We start from the raw sequence: 18276 nt of genomic DNA on the forward strand, positions 1-18276 counted from the left end.
TGAGTCACAATACAGGGGCCGCCATCCGCCTACAGCTTCTTCCCACCCAGCTTAAAAAAAGTTCTGGGTTGAACACTGCAGGTTACTCTGCCCGTCACCCAGTTAGGCCAACACTCTTCACATAGGCTTCTGATACATTATAGAATTGGGCATTTTAAAATACAGTCCAAAGGTCAGCTGTTGTCATTAAAATCCTCTGAAAAATATTTTATGAATCTCAAACTCTAGTTTTCATGTGTATTGCACAGCTACCTTTTTTTTACGTAAGCCTGGCATGTGACACGTATGTCTCTGTTATCGGCACGTAGCTAAAGCTGAACATACTCTACATATTCCACAATTGTGACTGCAAATCATGATTGCTGATCGTTTCAAGTGAACGTAGAAAAAATGGATGCTGTATAGACGGTGCTGTCCTGTCCTATGGAAGGGGAAGGAGAAGCACGGGACTCCCCACTGCATCCTCCCCATTGACTGCAGTCATTTTTGTCAGTCATTCAATGACCCAGCAGGGCCCGTCACAGCTTTCTAAGATGCTTATGGTATGGCAAATAATGATAACAATAATGTTTAATATACTTATGTTCATTTATCAGAGAGAAGAAGAAGGAGCTGGAGCGGGAGGAGCTGTGGAAAAAGTTAGATGACTTACAGATGAATAAGGCCTTGGGTGATCAACAGAAGAGTGCTTTAAGTGTACAGAACAATACAAGTGCCAAATAACCTACATGACGACAACCTCTGCTTCATAAACAAACTTTTGTACATTTTTTTTTTCTGAAAATGTAAAATAAATAAAACTGACATTCTCCATATAAAACAAGAAAAAAACATTTTTGCAGGGAAAAGCATCCCCTATCTGATTTAATTTTCTGTGCTGTGAGGTGGGCCATGAATAGATTGCTGTGCATGTTATTGCTGACCTTCCTTACAGCCAGTTATTAAAGTGCACCTGTCACTTACACCACGGAAAGCAGGCATAGGGTACTAGCCATTGGCAGCTAGAACGTACGCTACAATTTTGAAATATCCAACAATTGTTTTGGGGAAGAACTTTTCCAATATAGTTTATTTGCTGTTCATATCTATTTTCAGAGCCACCTCTTCCCATCCTAACTGTCTGCTGTCATATTGGCTCAGAACCCCAATATTCTAAATTAAAAAAGAATATCAGGACTTAATTGCATTTTGAACGTCCACAAGAACTGAGCTGCCAATACCTAGCTGCAATGTATGACCCCAGATTCCAACTGTATCAGATAAAGTGAAGTACACTTATATACTCTTTTCTCTTTCCATCATAGGGAGGTGGATAAGCAATGCTTATCTGTGTTCTGCTTCAGGCAAATATCACTTTGTGCACAACTTTGGGTGAATCTTTTGTATTCAGGGTGTCAATTATTTACTAGGATAGAGGTTGCTTTGAAAACAGCCACACATGGCAAATGACACAAATTTTAAAAGTTCCCAACTCCCACTAATAACCAAGGATTTTCAGTCCATAACAAGTCCATTTTACCTAGTCCAGTCTCTCTGTCCTTTCACAGTGGCATCACAGTTTTCTAGGGATTGAATAGGCAAGCTTTTCTCCAAAATTGGCTTCACAGTACTTTCTCTTCTGTATTTCTGTGACAGGTACTCTTTAATAATCGCCATGCAAAAGCAATGTAGTGTTTTGTGCCCTGTCGATGATTCCTATCATTGTAGGAACACAAGAAAATTTTTTTAAACCTGTAATATGAGTGAGATAATTCTGGGAGTGGTAAGGATTATGACTTGAATAATATATATTTTTTTTTATTGTGTTGCACATAGTCGTATTAGTCTGCTATGTACATTTTGTATTTGGCATTTTACAATTGATCTGTTTGCAAATTTTCCGTTTTGAATCTGGTTGGTGTGTATCAGGTTTTTAGCAACAGCAGCCATTTTGTCAGCATTTAGCCTGTCTTTCCCGTAGCTGAGATGGTGTTGGTTATGCAGCTGGATGGGTGCTTTCGCTGCTTATAATTCCCATATACCTACTTTAAAGTGTAGGTTTGTGCACTGCTGTTGCTGACTTATAATTAGGTACTTTCTGTCTGCCCACAAGTCCTCTTTAAAGTCACCCTGTTGCAAAGAATATTACCTTGTAAAGAAGAGAAATTATACCTACCTGCTTCAGTGTTCTCCCCGGGCCCTTTTAGCCAGGCGCACCACCCAGGATTTTTCGGTGAGCACTCAGCTGTTTTTGGGTGGTTACTGAAGAGTTGGGTCCTAATACAGGGGCTGCCACTTGCTTACAATTTTTTTTACCACCCTGCTTGAAATTCTGGGTTAAACACTGTGCTTTATTCTACTTTTTGCTCTCCTTAAGAGCCTTCAATACCAAGAGAATGTTTTGGATCTGACACTTCCAGGAGTGTCATATTCTGGTCTATTACATAGGAACTACAGTGCTTGTCCGAAGACCGGGAAACTGGCACTCTGGAAGTGTATAGGATAAAAATGATTCTCTGGGTGGCAGGCATGGTAAGTATGAAACAGTTTTTTGTTACATTGACATTCTTTGTTACTTATTCATATTTTCATAGAGCCGCGTTGATGCACAATTCCTAACACTTAGTCTTAAGCTGCTCAAATAAGCGAATGTCGCTCGATTCAGCCTTTAGCCATGGCGCACCATGCTCATATGTCTCTTAGCACCAGCAGATATTCTCAGTCAACAAATTTCAATAAAAAAAATCAACAGGACAGAAAAAAACTTGTTTACCTGATATAAGTTCCCATCCCCTATTCCCTAAATAAATATATACAGATGATCTGTACACATGTGTTTATGATAAATTGGTCTGGCTGTTTAAATGGTAATTAAAGCCTAATTGCAGAATTCCCAAGTTTTAGAAATTGCAACCACTCACACAAGAGGAAAAGGAAAACTTGTTTCATGAGGCGGCTTAGGTAAAACCATAGAGAAAACCCTTTGGATGAAATAGTCTGGGAAGACCTTGCCTTTTATTGACCATTGTAGTGTGGCCTATGCAATTCATTGCAGTGAATATCGGCAGTGTGTATTGCCTGGCATAAAAGATTTAGTGAACTGGACGTCCATGTCCTTGTTATATGTCTAGTGATGTATGCCAGTAACCAGAGCAAAGTTCTGAGAGATGCTTAGCACCAGAATCTTCTCACTGCATTACTGTGACCTGTGTGGAGTTTTACTTTGTAGTAGCAGTTGTCAGACCAACAGGCAAATCTGCTAAAAAGGAAAAACATTACAACAGCAGTGTTGTCCCCATCCCTTTTTAGCTGGGTGCACCACCTGGCACTTTTCAGTAACCACCTGGCTGTTTTTGGGTGGTTACTGATGACTTGGGTCACAATACAGGGGCTGCCACCTTTCTACAGCTTCTTCCCACCCAACTTTCTGGGTTTAACACTGAGCAGTGTAATCATTTTGTACAGCAGCTGAATTAATAACAATCAGGGCTGATGAATATATGCGGGAGATAACTTGGGTTGGGTCTGTGGAAGAAGAAATGTCCTCACAACCTTTGTTTTAGGTTTTGCAGCTGCATATCACAGCAGGGGCAACACTATATAGTAGAGCCAAGCATTCATTAAGCTGATTCAACTGCACACAGGGAAATATATATATATATATATATATATATATATATATATATATATATATATATATATACTTTTGCCTTTTTTTGATTTGGTCTGCTTAAGTGAAACTCCAGTTTTGTTGAGTTGCAAGGAGATTTTTTTTACTTTTACAAAAAGTCATGTCATGAATACCATACAGTGACTTGTAAAAGCATCCCCCTTTGCATTCCTCTGCAGTAAAGAAGCACTGCTATTGGTGTGTAAGTAGCAGTCCCTCTGCAGCAGTCCAACTCGCTTCCTGCTGAGTGAGACCAATAGCCCTAATAATTGATGAGCTTACACTCAGGCTACAGTACTTCCTGCAGCTGAATGCCCAAGAAACAGCACTTTTAAAATAGTAAGAAATTCACAAGTTATTCATTTACTTTATTGGTGAAACTTTAGTTGAGCTTTAGGAACAATAACTTACTAAGGTTTAGTCTACACGGACTGTTTCCCCAACGTTTAAAAGCTCATATGTGAAATTCCTATGCATTCCAGTGGGCTAATCTACACCAGGACGTTTCCTTGAGTGTTAGAGATCATGCTTCTTGCAACGTTTTAAAAACTTAAACGCGGATAAACACATCCATTGATTTCCATGTGCTTTTGTAAATGCTTGAAAACATAATCGCGGTAAAACACGGCATAGACGTTTTTCAGCAGTTTAAAGACAAGCTTTAAAACACCAGAAATTTCAAACAGGTTAAACGCTGGGGAAACAGTCCATGTAGACCTAGCCTAAATTGCTTGTGTAACAGTTATGTCATATTTATTGACTACAAACTCTTAACAGATTCTTCTTAAGCAAAACTTTTGTGATGCAGCAGAGTAGCACCCACACTGCAGTTATGAAAACTTGTAGTGCTGCAAAACAGATCATGTTGTGTTTGTTTCAAACGAATCTGTAATATATGTGTCTAAAATAGCATTGATTTGCTGTAATCAGAAATCACTTACCTGCAGCCTATCCAATCCAAGCTGCTAAACCTGATTAAAGATTGGTTGTGTATTCTATGATACATATAGCCATACTTCAGTATGTTATTTTTTTTCTCTTTAGGCCACAGCAGCAACAAGTTCAGATTTTTCATGTTTCCTTATTTTTCTTGCCTTATGGACTGACTTGTATACCAGACATTTATGATTTGAATACAGGGATATTTATAATAACCATTTAGAAAGATCTGCTGTATAAACTCATAAATGGAAAAAAATACTTTAGTACCTGCTGGCCTTGTTTTCTTGGCATCGGTTAAAATGAAGCATGGTGACTACGTGTGACATTGCAGGCAGCTTTAACAAAACCTTCCCTGTGGTTTGTAATGGTATAGCTGTTTAGATCTAGAAGTACAACCAATTTGCTGTATTGTCCCATCCAAAATGGACATGGCTGCTGTCATGCAAACGAGTTGATCTTTTCAAGTTGGCAGTATTGTATTGTGTGCATTACCCCCATGGCCTTGGTCTGCCACATAAAGAATAAAACGGTATGAATTCCTTTATGTGTATAACTGTTAGACTTAAAGACCCCAAAAATATTCAGTGTCAGGATTTTATGCTAGTTCAGATGCAAAAAGTACATAGAGTTCTAATATATTGCAGCTTCAACACCCCAGTTGAAGGGAATGTGAAATCAGCAGATCATTTGATATAGTCAAATCTTTTCTTTTTTGCTCCCATAGCCATCTGTTTGGCCCTTATTACCAACACAGGAGTTGATTTGTAATTGTCCATAATTAATTTGCTTTGGTAAATATGAAGCTTGTAATGTGGTTGCTGCAGGCAACAAATCCTTTGCTCCCGTTTTAATAAACCAGCATCTTATCGATTTCGGCACCCTACCTGGATTGGACAGCTCTTCTGTGACTCGGACGTCATGTTTACACATTGCATTCAGTCCTGTGGACTTTTTTTTCTAAAATCTTGTGGATAAAATGCAAGAGGTTACATTCCATGATCTGGATTAGAATGTGACATATAGAAACAGATATTGGTCCATGTATTTTTTTTTCTCCCACCTGTTATTTTTAAAGCTCGGGGCCAGCAAAACTTTACTACCTACACAACAAAGATGAGGTGTGCATTACAATGGCAGGTATGGATGGAAAATCTAAGCCAAAGTTAAGCAACAGTCAGCTCTCTGGCATGTTGGAGCTTCAAATTTAGGAGAGCCATAGGATATATAAGCCGTGCATGCAGTGCAGTGTTACCGATTTGTGTCTTTATGGAGACGTAATTGAATTTCTCTGAGGTTTAGTGCATATAGCTTACTAGCTTGTCTACAAAGAATCAGGTTCAGGTAAGCATTTACAAAAGTCTCATGCAGTTTTCTTCAAACTATGACTCCAACCAAAACATTTTTTTGAAACCCTTGTCAGGTTTTTAATAGTGATGTACAGTGTAAAACCTGTTCACTTTCATACATAGAGCTAAAGAAATAATTTTGTGTTTCTACCTTTTAGCCAACGGTTGTTATTTTTGTTTGTATCTCAGTTTGGGTGTTTTTCTCTCGCTTCCTTTGCTAATCACCTGGACGAGAAGCGGGGAATCCACCCCATAAAGCATGCAGAAAGAATGCAAACCTGACCAGGATTCTTACGTTTCCCTGCTGCTTCTGTCTGCATTGAGACTTTTTACTCTCTATGGGATGAGAGGGAAAATCTATTTAGCAAGCTAGGATGGGAAAATAACATTTTGCCCTGAAAGAGCTGTGTTTGTTAACTGTAGCAACTATTTAACCCCCTTTATTATTTTAGGAACAACCTAGAATATATAAAAGGAAGGATGCAGCTGTTTGCAGTGAACAACACATGGCTTTAAGGGTTTGTTCACATGGCCATCATTATATAAGAGCAATGTTTACAGCAAGCGTCAACTAAGTTGCTTCATGGTGGCTGCTTTGCTTGCTGTATACATCGGTTTTGTACTGCTGAAACTTTTATGTACAAAGCCCTTGACTCTCATTTATAAGCAGGTTTATAGAAAAGCCACTTCTAATATTTCCCTCTTTACCTTATTACAGGGACCTGCAATAATATCTTTAAATCAGGGATTTTTTTTTTCAGGGTAATTTCAATCTTTGGTCCATCCAGCATGAAAAGGCACACGTGATTTGCAATATTAAACATGGAGATCTTTGTATTTTAACACTTTTTTGTGTTCCTTTTAAAAGAAAATAAACAATTTGGTTTTTAAAGAGTTCTATAGTACCAGAAATGAAGGATTTCATCCATTTGCCCAGGTTTGTGTCTCAATGACTATTTTCATAACAGAGTGCTATATTCAGTGACAAATATATATATATATTTTTTAAATTTCATGTAACATTTCCTTATGAGCAGAGTTTATATTAGATAAGCTTTAGGATACCGCAGAGTCTATATTATTGTATAGTGTGAATTATTACATGATGGTGGCAAATACACTCGTCAAGTTTCCCGTTTTTTTTTTTTTTTTTTTTGCTTTAAGGGTGACCTGAAGGGCAAAACATTTTTTGCTCCAGGCCTAAAGCTAAGAGCTTGATATACTGATGCAAATGAACTGTAATATTGGGAAATTGGAATGTGAATAGCAATTATTCTGCTGTAAATTGATTACTGTCTTTTTATTTTCCATCTTGTAGGCTTTAGTTGAGAAATGCCTTGTTTTATGTAACAGAAAATGCAGTATTTCTTGAATATAAAATGCGTTATTGAGAGTCTTGCATCTACTTCATAAAGTATATTTGAGTCTTTCTTCGGTCACACCATTCCAATCACTTGCGGTCTTGTGATACCCTGTTTTGTAATTAAAGGCAGTCATTGGGGGAACAGCATTTAATAAACTCTTTTTGTTTGTATATTGTCCTGGTGTGTTGATGTGTTGTGTGTAAGATGTATCACCGGTCATATTAACCATTCTAGGTCAAAGTAGAACTTTAGTAATAAGGTCACTCTGTCCCTTTCCATTATTCTAGATATCTGTGTTTAAGCTTAAAGCTCATCTCCCTCTTCCCTGATCTTTCAGTCTTTCCAATTTCTTCAGGCATATATGGCAAAAGGCCATGCTGCTGCTGAGAAGCCATTGCATGCCCATCTGCTGATGGCTTTTGTTTCTGGCCGTGCCAAGTCCCAGCATATTGGCAAATTAATTACTCTGATTAACACATCCATCTCTGTGCAGGTATTTTCCTACAAGTGAGCAACAGATATCCATCTGTAAATTTATATTATTACACAGTATTTATATAGCGCCAACATACTATGCAGTGCTGCACAAAGGCTATAGTCGTATCACTAGCTGTTCCTCAAAGGAGCTCACAATCTAACGTTCCTACCATAGTCATATGTCTTTTAACAAAGTCTAAGGTCAATTTCGGGGGGAAGCCAATTAACATAACCATGTTTTTGGAACGTGGGAGGAAACCCACACAAACACGGGGAGAACCTGCAAACTCCATGCAGATAGTGTCCTAGCCAAGATTTGAACCTGGGACCCAGAGCTAGAAAGGGCAAAGTACTTCTCTCTCTCTTTGAGAAAGAGAGATGCATGTCCCCCTCCTCTAGGGGTATATCCACTAAATGAGTCCCAGGGATGGTGCTTAAGTTGAACTAGAGCTGCCTTTTTTTTGTTTTTTTGTTTTGCAAAGTCTTTTTGTTTGGCAGATCAAAGCTTTACCCATGATAAGAGAAATAACATATTTTTTTAAATATCCTTTACTATCATCACATTTACACACATTTTTACCTATGCTGCTCTACTCCACATAGAGGAGAATGCTACTCATTCCCAATTTTTATCATGTGACACCAGTGTTCAGCAACTGCTGGGGGAAGAAAAACTGTAAACTGCAACTAAGGGGGAGGTTTTAAGGTTGTACAGTGAATTTTTTTTTTCGGGGGTGTAGGAAAGATTGGTCTATTCTAGTGCAATGTTTCTCAACCTTTTTAACATGTGGGAACCCTTGATAGAACTTGCAGTTCCTCAGGGAACCCCTTCTATAATTATTCTATCAGTTGGGAGAACATCAAACTCACAGCCAGAAAACTATCATTGGTGTCACTTAAATTGACCTGATAGGCACAATATGCTCAAGGGAACCCCTAGCAACCTCTGGAGGAACCCTGGTTGATAAAAACTGATCCAGTGGGTAGGGGGGACGTTAAAGTGTACATTTTATTAGAGGATCCTTTCAATTCATGCAATATTGCAGTACCTGCATGTAAAATCAGATCTATTCCTGGGCGGATATCACTTGCCATATTCCTGGCCTGGCTTAATTTGTCCCACACTCACTCATGTAGGTTGAAGGTATTTTTTTTTTATCTTAAGGTAGGTAGTAACAAAAGAGGGAGCAGTTATGAGTTGCTGTTTTTTTGCTGTTGAATTTTAGCATACCACAACTCTGAGATATGAAACATTTGTGCATTGTGGTGTTGGGAACAAAAGTGCGTATCTGGGTTTAAACCGCATTATACGACATGTAAAACACGATGTAATGATGTGAATGGGCACTTACAGCTCATCATGTTCATTACAACACTGGCTAAAGCTTTCTCTTTAGCCTAATTCATTGTGTGTTCTGTAGTTTGTTTTATAATCACCATTACCCTATCCATATAAGACAGAAACAGACTTGGCTGTCCTCTCATTGTTTTTACACACTAAATTTACCCGGGCAAGTAAATGGGCCTGAAAATTGGCAATCACTGCAGAACATGTCCAAATGTATTGTCAGCTCCGGTTAATGCTGCTGTGCCCCGAGGCAATCAAGTATTAAACTGGTCTCTGATTAATAAACTAAATGGTATTCTTCCATCTGCCACTAATGTTTAGAGTCTATAAAATAGAAGTTTATCAGGAGATCAGTTTATGTATTGCGTTACAACAAACAGTGACCTTCTGTAGGTGGAATATTCCCTGTTGGGTATATTCTTTGCCAAGAAGACGCATTTTGTAAAATGATGATCCTTGTTTTTATTTATATAGCACTAACCTGTACAGCAGGGATTTCCACGCACTACTGAATCATTAGTATCAGTCAGCGCTCGTAAGATTAAAGCTGAAGTCTAGGCGGATATAAAATAAACATTAACACAACTCTGTAATCATTATATATCTATTTGTATTTTTTATGCTGGTGGTGTAAAGGTGGTCCTGAATTGGACCTGGTATTGAGCCATTCGCAGAAGTAGCTCACTAGATTACTGGTCTGATTTATTAAAGCTCTCCAAGGATGGAGAAGATATACCATCATGGGAGAATATGGGTGATCCAACAAACCTGGATCAGATCTGAACATTTGGCAACTAATAGCAAATGATTTTTAAGAAATCCATTCTGTGTTTGCTTGATCACCCAGTATCTGCCATGATAGTCTAGTCTAGTCTTGCTGAGCTTTAATAAACCAGGCCCTATGTGTTGACAAGAAGCATGCTGATAGAAGAAGCAAAGAGGTGACCTCCTCAATGATTTGCTTTACCTTTCATTGTCTAATTGGATGGGGTGGGTCTAGGATGACCTGGTCTCAGATCTGTTTACCATTGGCGGAAGCCCTGAAATAATGTTCAAACCCCTTCTATAACACTGCACAACAACGATTCACCTACTAGGAATAACACATGTGATTTACATGATATTGAGTGTGCTGATTGAAAATCTGAACTAAGAATTTGCTTATCTACAGATTTTAGGTTATAGGCGTGCTATAGTTGTTCAAATGGTCAGTAATTGGGTAATGTATTTTTACATGGGAACATTATAGCAGTTGCAGCTACCACTATGGCTGCAGCCACCTCAGCTGAATTACGCCCCCTGGTGGCATGCAGGTTCCAGCAGCGGCAGGGTATGTCTGGGCAAGTCAGTGAGCTGACGTCAGAAAAAGATATATATAAGGGGAGATGGACCAAGGGTTTGTCTCCTGTGCGAAACCATCCTATTGGATAGTAGATCCAAGCAGATAGGCCATTGTGAGTCTGTTTTGAGCTAAAGATGAGTAGGCACAGCTGTGTTAATAAACCAATTTTTGCTACATTGTGGCAAATATACCCTGTGTGATCAACGCAAGAACCTAACCAGGAGGGTGAGATTTGCTTACAAGTATTACTTTGGATGTGAAATTGGAGATCAGGATAAAAGTTGGGCCTCATATCTGCTGTCAGGTGTGTTACGTTGGCCTAACACAATGGTTGAATGGGAAAAGGAATAAAATGCCTTTTGCTGTGCCTATGGTTTGGCGTGAGCCAAAAGACCTTCACTAGGATGGGTTTTCGAAGAAGACAAAGTCAAAAATCGTCTATCCTGATTGTGAATCTGTTCTGAAGCCAGTGCCAGTCCCTCTTACGTCTAGTGTTAATGACAGTGACATGTCGGATGAGGAACAGGAGGATGATGTCAATGTTAATGAATGTTATGAACCCCAACTTGAAGAGTAAGCCACATTTTATAAGCCCATCAGATTTAGATGATCTAGTAAGGGACCTGTCTGTCAAAAGAGAAGTCTGAACTGTTAGCCTCCAGAATAAAGGAGTGGAATTTGCTACAAAAAGGAACGACAACTTCACACTTCTGTGATCGTCACACAAAGTTTGCAGGTTATTACAAGCTGGAAAACCTAATTTGCTTCTGTACTGATGTGAGTGGTCTGATGATGGAGTTAGGTTGCCAATTCATACCAGAGCAGTGGGGATTGTACATAGACTCGAGCAAAGCAAGTTTGAAAGCTGTATTGCTGCATAAAGGTAATGAAATACCTTCTGTTCCTTTTGGCCATGCCGAGGAAATGAAAGAGAAATACGAATCCATGGAGGTTATTTTGAAATTGATTAACTAATTAGAACACAAGTGGAACATTTGTGGTGGCACTCCTTCTTGGCCTGCAATTGGGATATACAATATATATGTGCTTTCTGTGACTGTGGAACAGCCGTGATGACAGCAACCATTACAAAGTGAAAGAATGGCCACCCAGACCTGTTGGCCAGTACAACAAGCATAAATCACCTACTGATCCACAGAAGGTTTACCTTCTGCCACTTCATAATAAACTTGGATTAATGAAAAGCTTTGTCGTTGCAATGGATCGTGATGATATGGGATTTCAGTATCTGAAGGACAAGTTTGGAAAAGGTATAACAGATGCTAAACTGAAAGCAGACATTTTTGTTGGTCCCCAAATCCGCAATTGGATGCGTGATGCCACATTCAAAGACGAACTAAACCTACTTGAACTTGCTGCTTGGGATTCATTTGTGCTAGTTGTACAAAACTTTCTGGGCAACCAGTGAGCTGAAAACCCATGCCGAACTCATGAACAACATGCTAACAGCATACCGTCAACTTGGCTGCCGAATCTCACATGTATTTCTTACATTCCCAGCTGGACTTCTTCCCACAAAATTTGGGTGATGTGAGTGATAAGTGATGAACCAGGGGGGAGGTTCCACCAGGACATTTCTGTTATGGAAACAGGATATCAAGGCCGGTGCAACCCCCACAAGATGGGCAACTATTGCTGGTTTCTACAATGGGAGTCAAACGCAAAAGATGCAACGACATCTAGCAGCAAAAAAAGTACTGCAGGATCTCTGGATTAAACGTGAGTATCGCAGCAAAATCAGATGTTTTAATGGTCTCAAGCCTGTTGAAGTGGCCCTTACTGGAGTACTGTGTAAGCAGTGTCCAAAGAAAAGGAAAGAATTAGTCACCGATATAACCTATGGGTTCACTGCAGCTGAAAAAAATATTTTTCTCATTGCTGGAGGGGAAGCTGCACATAAAGGTTTAAAGTACAAGGACAGCCTTCACACAGTGACACTGATTTAATAAAGCTATCCAAGGCTGTAGAGGATACACTTTTATCAGTGAAGCTGGTTGATCCAACAAACCTGGAATGGATCTGGTCCAGGATTCAAAACATTTGTAAGCAAATTACTTAGAGGAAATCCATTACAGGTTTGCTAGATCACCCAACTTCATTGATGAAAGTGTTTTCTCTCCAGCCTTGGAGAGATTTAATAAATCAGGGTCACTGTGTGAAGGCTGTCCTGGTACTTTGAGCCTTTATGTGCAGCTTCCCCTCCAGCAATGAGAATATTGAAATTACTTGTAGACAGACATTGCAAGTATAAGGCAGTGAAAATGCTTAATTTTCAGGAGACATTCAAGGCAAAGGGTCGAGTTTTCAGAGTGCAGATTAATAATTTGTAACACTTCTAGATGTTCCCTATAACCTGGCAAAGCTTTTTGTTTTGAGTCCATTTTAAGCAAATTCTATTCTGTTTTCATTATACTTTGCATCATTCCAGTTTAGCCAGATTATTCATTATTTAAACCAGAGTAAAAAGTACATTGAATGCACAGTTTTACGAGGCATTTCTCAATGAGGCCTGAAATGTCTCCTGAATAATGTATTCTAATCATGTGAGAAGTGAGCTGTGCAAAAACAAGTCTGTGATCTCCAGGAAAATGGGACTGAAACTGTAAGAGGACAATTAGCTGCTAAGTGGAGCATTCAGGTTTTCTTTTCTTTTTTTTTCATAATCAGATTCTCCGTTTCGACAGGCTATGACAAGCAGAATACCAGGAATTGAAGTGCAGAGAAATAGGCCGGGCTGCTGTTCTGAACGGAATGTTCGCTTTCCTGAATCTACTCTCTGCTGGAAAGGAAAAGTTGTTGCCACAGAAACCTGCCTGATTAGGACCATCTCCTTAAAGTAGGTTTAAAAAGAAAGCTAGTGTCTGGCTGACAATCAATGGAAACACAGATGTACAAAATGATCTTAGTGATAGGCAAGACAAAATGGATATTTGTATATAATGGATAAATAAAATGGATATGTATATACCTGAATATAAACCTAAGTACCTACTTTCATCTGAAAAAACAGGAAAGCAACATTGACTTTAAGATAAACCTAGGGCACAACATGTATCTGTCATTGCTAACATTTAAAACAGTAGGTAACAGGAAAACCAATAACATTAATGGAAATAAATACATCCATTGTGTGTGTTTTTGTTTTCTTATTTAAAAGGGGAAAAATACAATTCCATAGACTGTTTGTTTTTTTGTCTTTAATACAGAATAAAATATTTTGTATTTTGAGTTGGTTATAAAAGGCCACTTGCTCTTTAATGATCTTTTGTGCTACCAATAGATGGCCCTGTTTCCTCACGCAAAATGTGTAACAAACTCTAATAATGTCTTGGAGGACAGGAGTTTTGTTATGCACTTTAAATGAGAACACAAGATCATCTAGTGTTGTGAACGCAGTATAAACCAAGATTCTTTTTTTCCAATAACAACAAAAATCTTGGTTTATACTTGAGTATATACAATGATACAAAGGTGTTCATAAGTTCACATATCTCTGGCACAACTTATAAAATGTGGACCAATATCTGTTGAAACTTGAGGTAGGACCAAACACAATGGCTCTGATTTATTAAAGCTATCAGAGGCTGGACAGGATAAACGTTCATCAGTGAAGCTGGGTGATCTAGCAAACCTGGAATGTATGCTAGCAAATGTTTTGAATCCTGGACCAGATTTCAGTCCTAATTTTGTATTGGATTCAATACGGACATTTTCATATAATATTTATATAATTATATATGCTACAGTACACTTACATGTTTAACTATTTTTTTTTTATTTTTAGCAGATTTTTGTGTTTTTTTTTATTTAAATTTTATTAAATTTAATAAATATTGGACATATTTCGGTGAGTTATGCCTAAGAATTATGGCCTACAATGTAAAATAAATATCTATGCAAAAAAAAAATGTAAATGCTTTTTGCATGGAAATTTGGACGGATTTAGAACGCTAGGGAGGTAATAAATCGGGCCAATTACATTCATTAATAATCTGATAAACTATTGGGCATCGTGGAATAGCATAATAGTTTATTCAACTATTTATTAAAGGAAATTAGAAAATGGTTTTTTTAAAAGTTTGTATATTTTTGGTCTTTTATATTATACATTTCCCCCTAGCTGCCATTCTTGGCTTTTGTGATGGTTTTGCCCAAGGCTCTTTATTTCAGATAATGCCAATTTCTTGGCAAAGCCTCATGAAATTATTTGGGGAGCGCTCTGAACCTGCACTCCATATTGGTCCACCAAAGTGGCTCAATACTAGGTCAGGAACTTGTAATGGCCATTTTTTTCTGCTGCAGCCACTAAACGTCATTGCCTTGTGCGGCTAAAATAAGTACACCTTACGTACCTGTTATGGGTCACTAACACAGTATGAAAATTGTTGAATTAGCATGACGTCCATACAATTAAATGATCAAAGGCAGGCCCATCTTTTTCCAAGTCTGGGTTTTCAATATTGCAATAGCTCATTATGTCTCAATTTTTCTAATATAGGTGCAGCAAGACACAGAAGGAAATTGGCACAAGATGGTATACAAACAGGGAAGCCTGGAACAAGTTCTCCTTTGTTCAGTCAGTGAAATGCATTGTGCTGGGTAGTATACAGATCACGTGGCTAGATTTGTACACACAATCCTAATGTGAGCTGACTGGGACAAGAATGTCAGTAAACAAATACAATGTAAGGTTATTTTCCTAAGTACTGCTACATCATTCAGGTTTATTTTGGATTCGTCATCTATACATAGCAGTATAATAAGAAGTTTGTTTAAATTTCATCATGCGTCTTGCTGCAAATTTTCCATCATCTCCCTTAACCCCAGAGCGGAATCAATAGGAGTGAGATGTAGCCAAATATGTCTTCTACAATAAGCGTGGAAAACCTCAAACAAGGTCTAATCATTTTCTGAAAACTCCACAAACCGGTTGTTATGCCAGTGCTTTGGTTTCAATAATTCAAGTCCCTAACTAAAGTGGGCATCTGGTACAAGTGAACTCAAAAACTTCCATACCTGTAATTTATAAAATGTAGACCATTTGTTTTTATAAAAACACAGAAATCAGACCAAACCCATTTCTCTTATTTTTTTTATTGTGATTTAAATAAACAGTTGTGTATCACAGAATTGCACAATCTTTAAACAAACTATAACGGAAAATAAGTGGTCTTGATCAAAAGTTTGCAAAACTTTACTTCTTATATATTGTCCTTCTTGAGATGGGGGAAAGTGTTTTAAGCAGCTTTTTCAAAACTGCAGGAGTGTATAGTAAAATTAATTTAAAGGAGAGGTGAGCAGGTCAGCTTTGAACCTGGTATGTATACTGTTTTTGACTTTTTAAATATTTTTAAACATCACAGAAGACATTATATATTTGCAAAAAGAAATATAGCCAACTGTAAAAAAAAATTATATTCCTGTTTTTGGTCCCAATAGTTGTAGAACCTCAGGCCCAGAACAGGTAAGGAGCAAGTAACATCTGAGGAATGTCAGTACCCCTGACCCATATTCTTGTGATTCAAAAAGTATCGTAAACGAGGGTAAGTTCCAGGCAACTATCAAGGAGAGATCAGCAACTGCAATGGGTATTTTCTCTATGCAGGTAACCTTTAAAGTAAACCTTTTTCCCATTCACTTACATAATCTCAGTATCTTCATTCAGAATGTGAATTGCCTGAATGTAAAGCTGATCTGTGGGTTTCTTTAGTGTGAGACAAGCATGCACATAACTGAACCCCAAGTTGTACTGCAACTAACTGAACATACTCAATTCAGGGCTTGTGAAAGCATGCAAGGCTAAGGATCAGAACATTAACCAGGCAAGCTGTATATTATAGAACCAGGTGAGCATTGGTGGCTTACAAAATCTCTCCATGTCGGTCAACTTTAATTACCTTCCACCTCTAGCATATAGTTACCTTTTGCACCCCTTTCCATTAGCATACACTCATCTTTTCTTCACTTGCCTACCCCTCTTCTAAAGCTACGTACACACTTCCAATTATTATCGTTGGAAAACGAACGACGAACGATCCTGCACGATATCTACGAACGATCGTATAGCACCGATCCTGCACATAGAGATAACGACACGATCGTTCGTAGATATTGTACACACAATAGATACGATCGTTTGAGCGATAGAGGAACTATGTGCACGACAGGAAAGTGAACGGACGTTCGTTCATTACGCATGCTCAGCCCATGGACGATCAACGAACGACCGTACACACGAACGATGTTCAACGATCGTCGTCCAATCTGATCCGCCGGTCCGGTCGTTCGTTTCCAACGAGTTTCCTCGTTCGTCGGCGTCGTTGGTTACTTTTTTACGAACGATTTTTTGCCCAATCGATCGTTCGTCGTTCGATTGGAACGATAAAAATTGGAAGTGTGTACGCACCTTTAGCCACAACAGATAAGCAAAGGAAGATCTGTGTGATTTGCAAATTAGATCTATTCAGAGCTTACCCAAGGCCAAAGTTCTCTTTTTGCCTCCATTACCAATGCTAGTTTTATGAACGGAGTAGAGGAGGAGTAAAGAAAGGGTAAGTATGTAAATCTTGGAAGTGGGGTCATTAAAACAAAAGCACAGGTTTACTTTAACCCAATGCTCCTTATAAGTGCTATATGGGCAGATCCTCGGACCCATGAAATATTGGCTCCCCTGATTATTTGATACCCAGGAGACCCATTGCCACCCCTGGTTGTTACAGTGTAACCATTTGGACCTCTCTAATAATTTTTCACTGCTGCATTGGAAAAACAAATGGAAGAATCTGGTTCCTATTGGTAAGAAACGATTTTCCATCCAACACTTCTAAGTCTCTTCATCTTCTCTGATTGCTGTAACCTGATCTAAGGCTCATGAAAGTTCTCAGGAAGATCAAGCAGAAAGTGAATCCTCCGTGATGGCTGCGCGCCCTTTAGTAGTTAATGCGTTAAACTATTTACATTCAGACACAAAATATACTTACTGGCAGTGTATCCAAATCCAGTTTCCTCCCAGGGATTTTCCATGCTGAATATGCAGTTTTTGTTCACATTCTTCTCAGCAGTTCAAGTCACATCAGGCTTTATTTTTGGAACACGAGGAGAGAAGATTCTTCCATACGTAACAGCAGCACTTCAAAAATATTTTGTTCATCATATCAGTCCTTGTGCGTGGTTTTATTTCTGGCTAAATGGATGGATAAAGGCAGTTTTGGTGTTTTGTGTCTACCTTCATGGAGACAGGACTAGACAGGTTCATGTGGATTTTAGGGGGTAATCCAAGCCAGGCCATGCAGTATACAATGATGGCCATGCAGTGCCAACGTCAATTTCCCCAACTGAAGTTGCTCTATTGTTTTAAAACTAGCGAGGTAAGGGTGCATGTGAACAAGGCAAAGTTTGTTGGTACATTGACACATATATAAAGTTACAGTAAAATAATAGAAGTCTTGGATGCCCCAGTGTGTGTCTGCACCAAACACAAAGAAATGGTGGTCCCTCACCCTAACACATGCACCTGGGTGGGAGTAATGACTTGAACATGATCAAGGTTTTCTCTCTTTGCTATATATGTTCCCATTTGGGTACATGCATTGATTGAACAGAAACACATTGAAGTGCCTTTACAGGGCGATGTGTCTTCATGTATATTTGCACCTCCCACAAAATTCTTTTTCTGCTTGTGAATTGCTTCAGGCAGCCCATTTCTAAGAACCTTACGCAAGTGTGATAATGGGAGTGTATAGGCACTGCAGTGCTGTGAATGGGCCTCTTATTAAACATTTTATATG

At 38.6% G+C, this 18276-nt stretch overlaps 1 protein-coding gene across 1 annotated transcript in view; it reads left to right on the forward strand.

Moving 5' to 3' along the window:
- PPP2R5A (protein phosphatase 2 regulatory subunit B'alpha) overlaps positions 1–7471 on the forward strand; it is a 77569-nt gene extending 70098 nt beyond the window's left edge. The window contains exon 13 of the mRNA XM_072409837.1: positions 597–7471. Coding sequence (XP_072265938.1) covers positions 597–723 — 127 coding nt within the window. The 3' untranslated portion in view covers positions 724–7471. The remainder of the gene's footprint in view (positions 1–596) is intronic.
- Positions 7472–18276: the final 10805 nt, after the last annotated feature.

This window comes from Pyxicephalus adspersus, chromosome 4, assembly GCF_032062135.1.
Source record: "Pyxicephalus adspersus chromosome 4, UCB_Pads_2.0, whole genome shotgun sequence".
Taxonomy (NCBI): domain Eukaryota; kingdom Metazoa; phylum Chordata; class Amphibia; order Anura; family Pyxicephalidae; genus Pyxicephalus; species Pyxicephalus adspersus.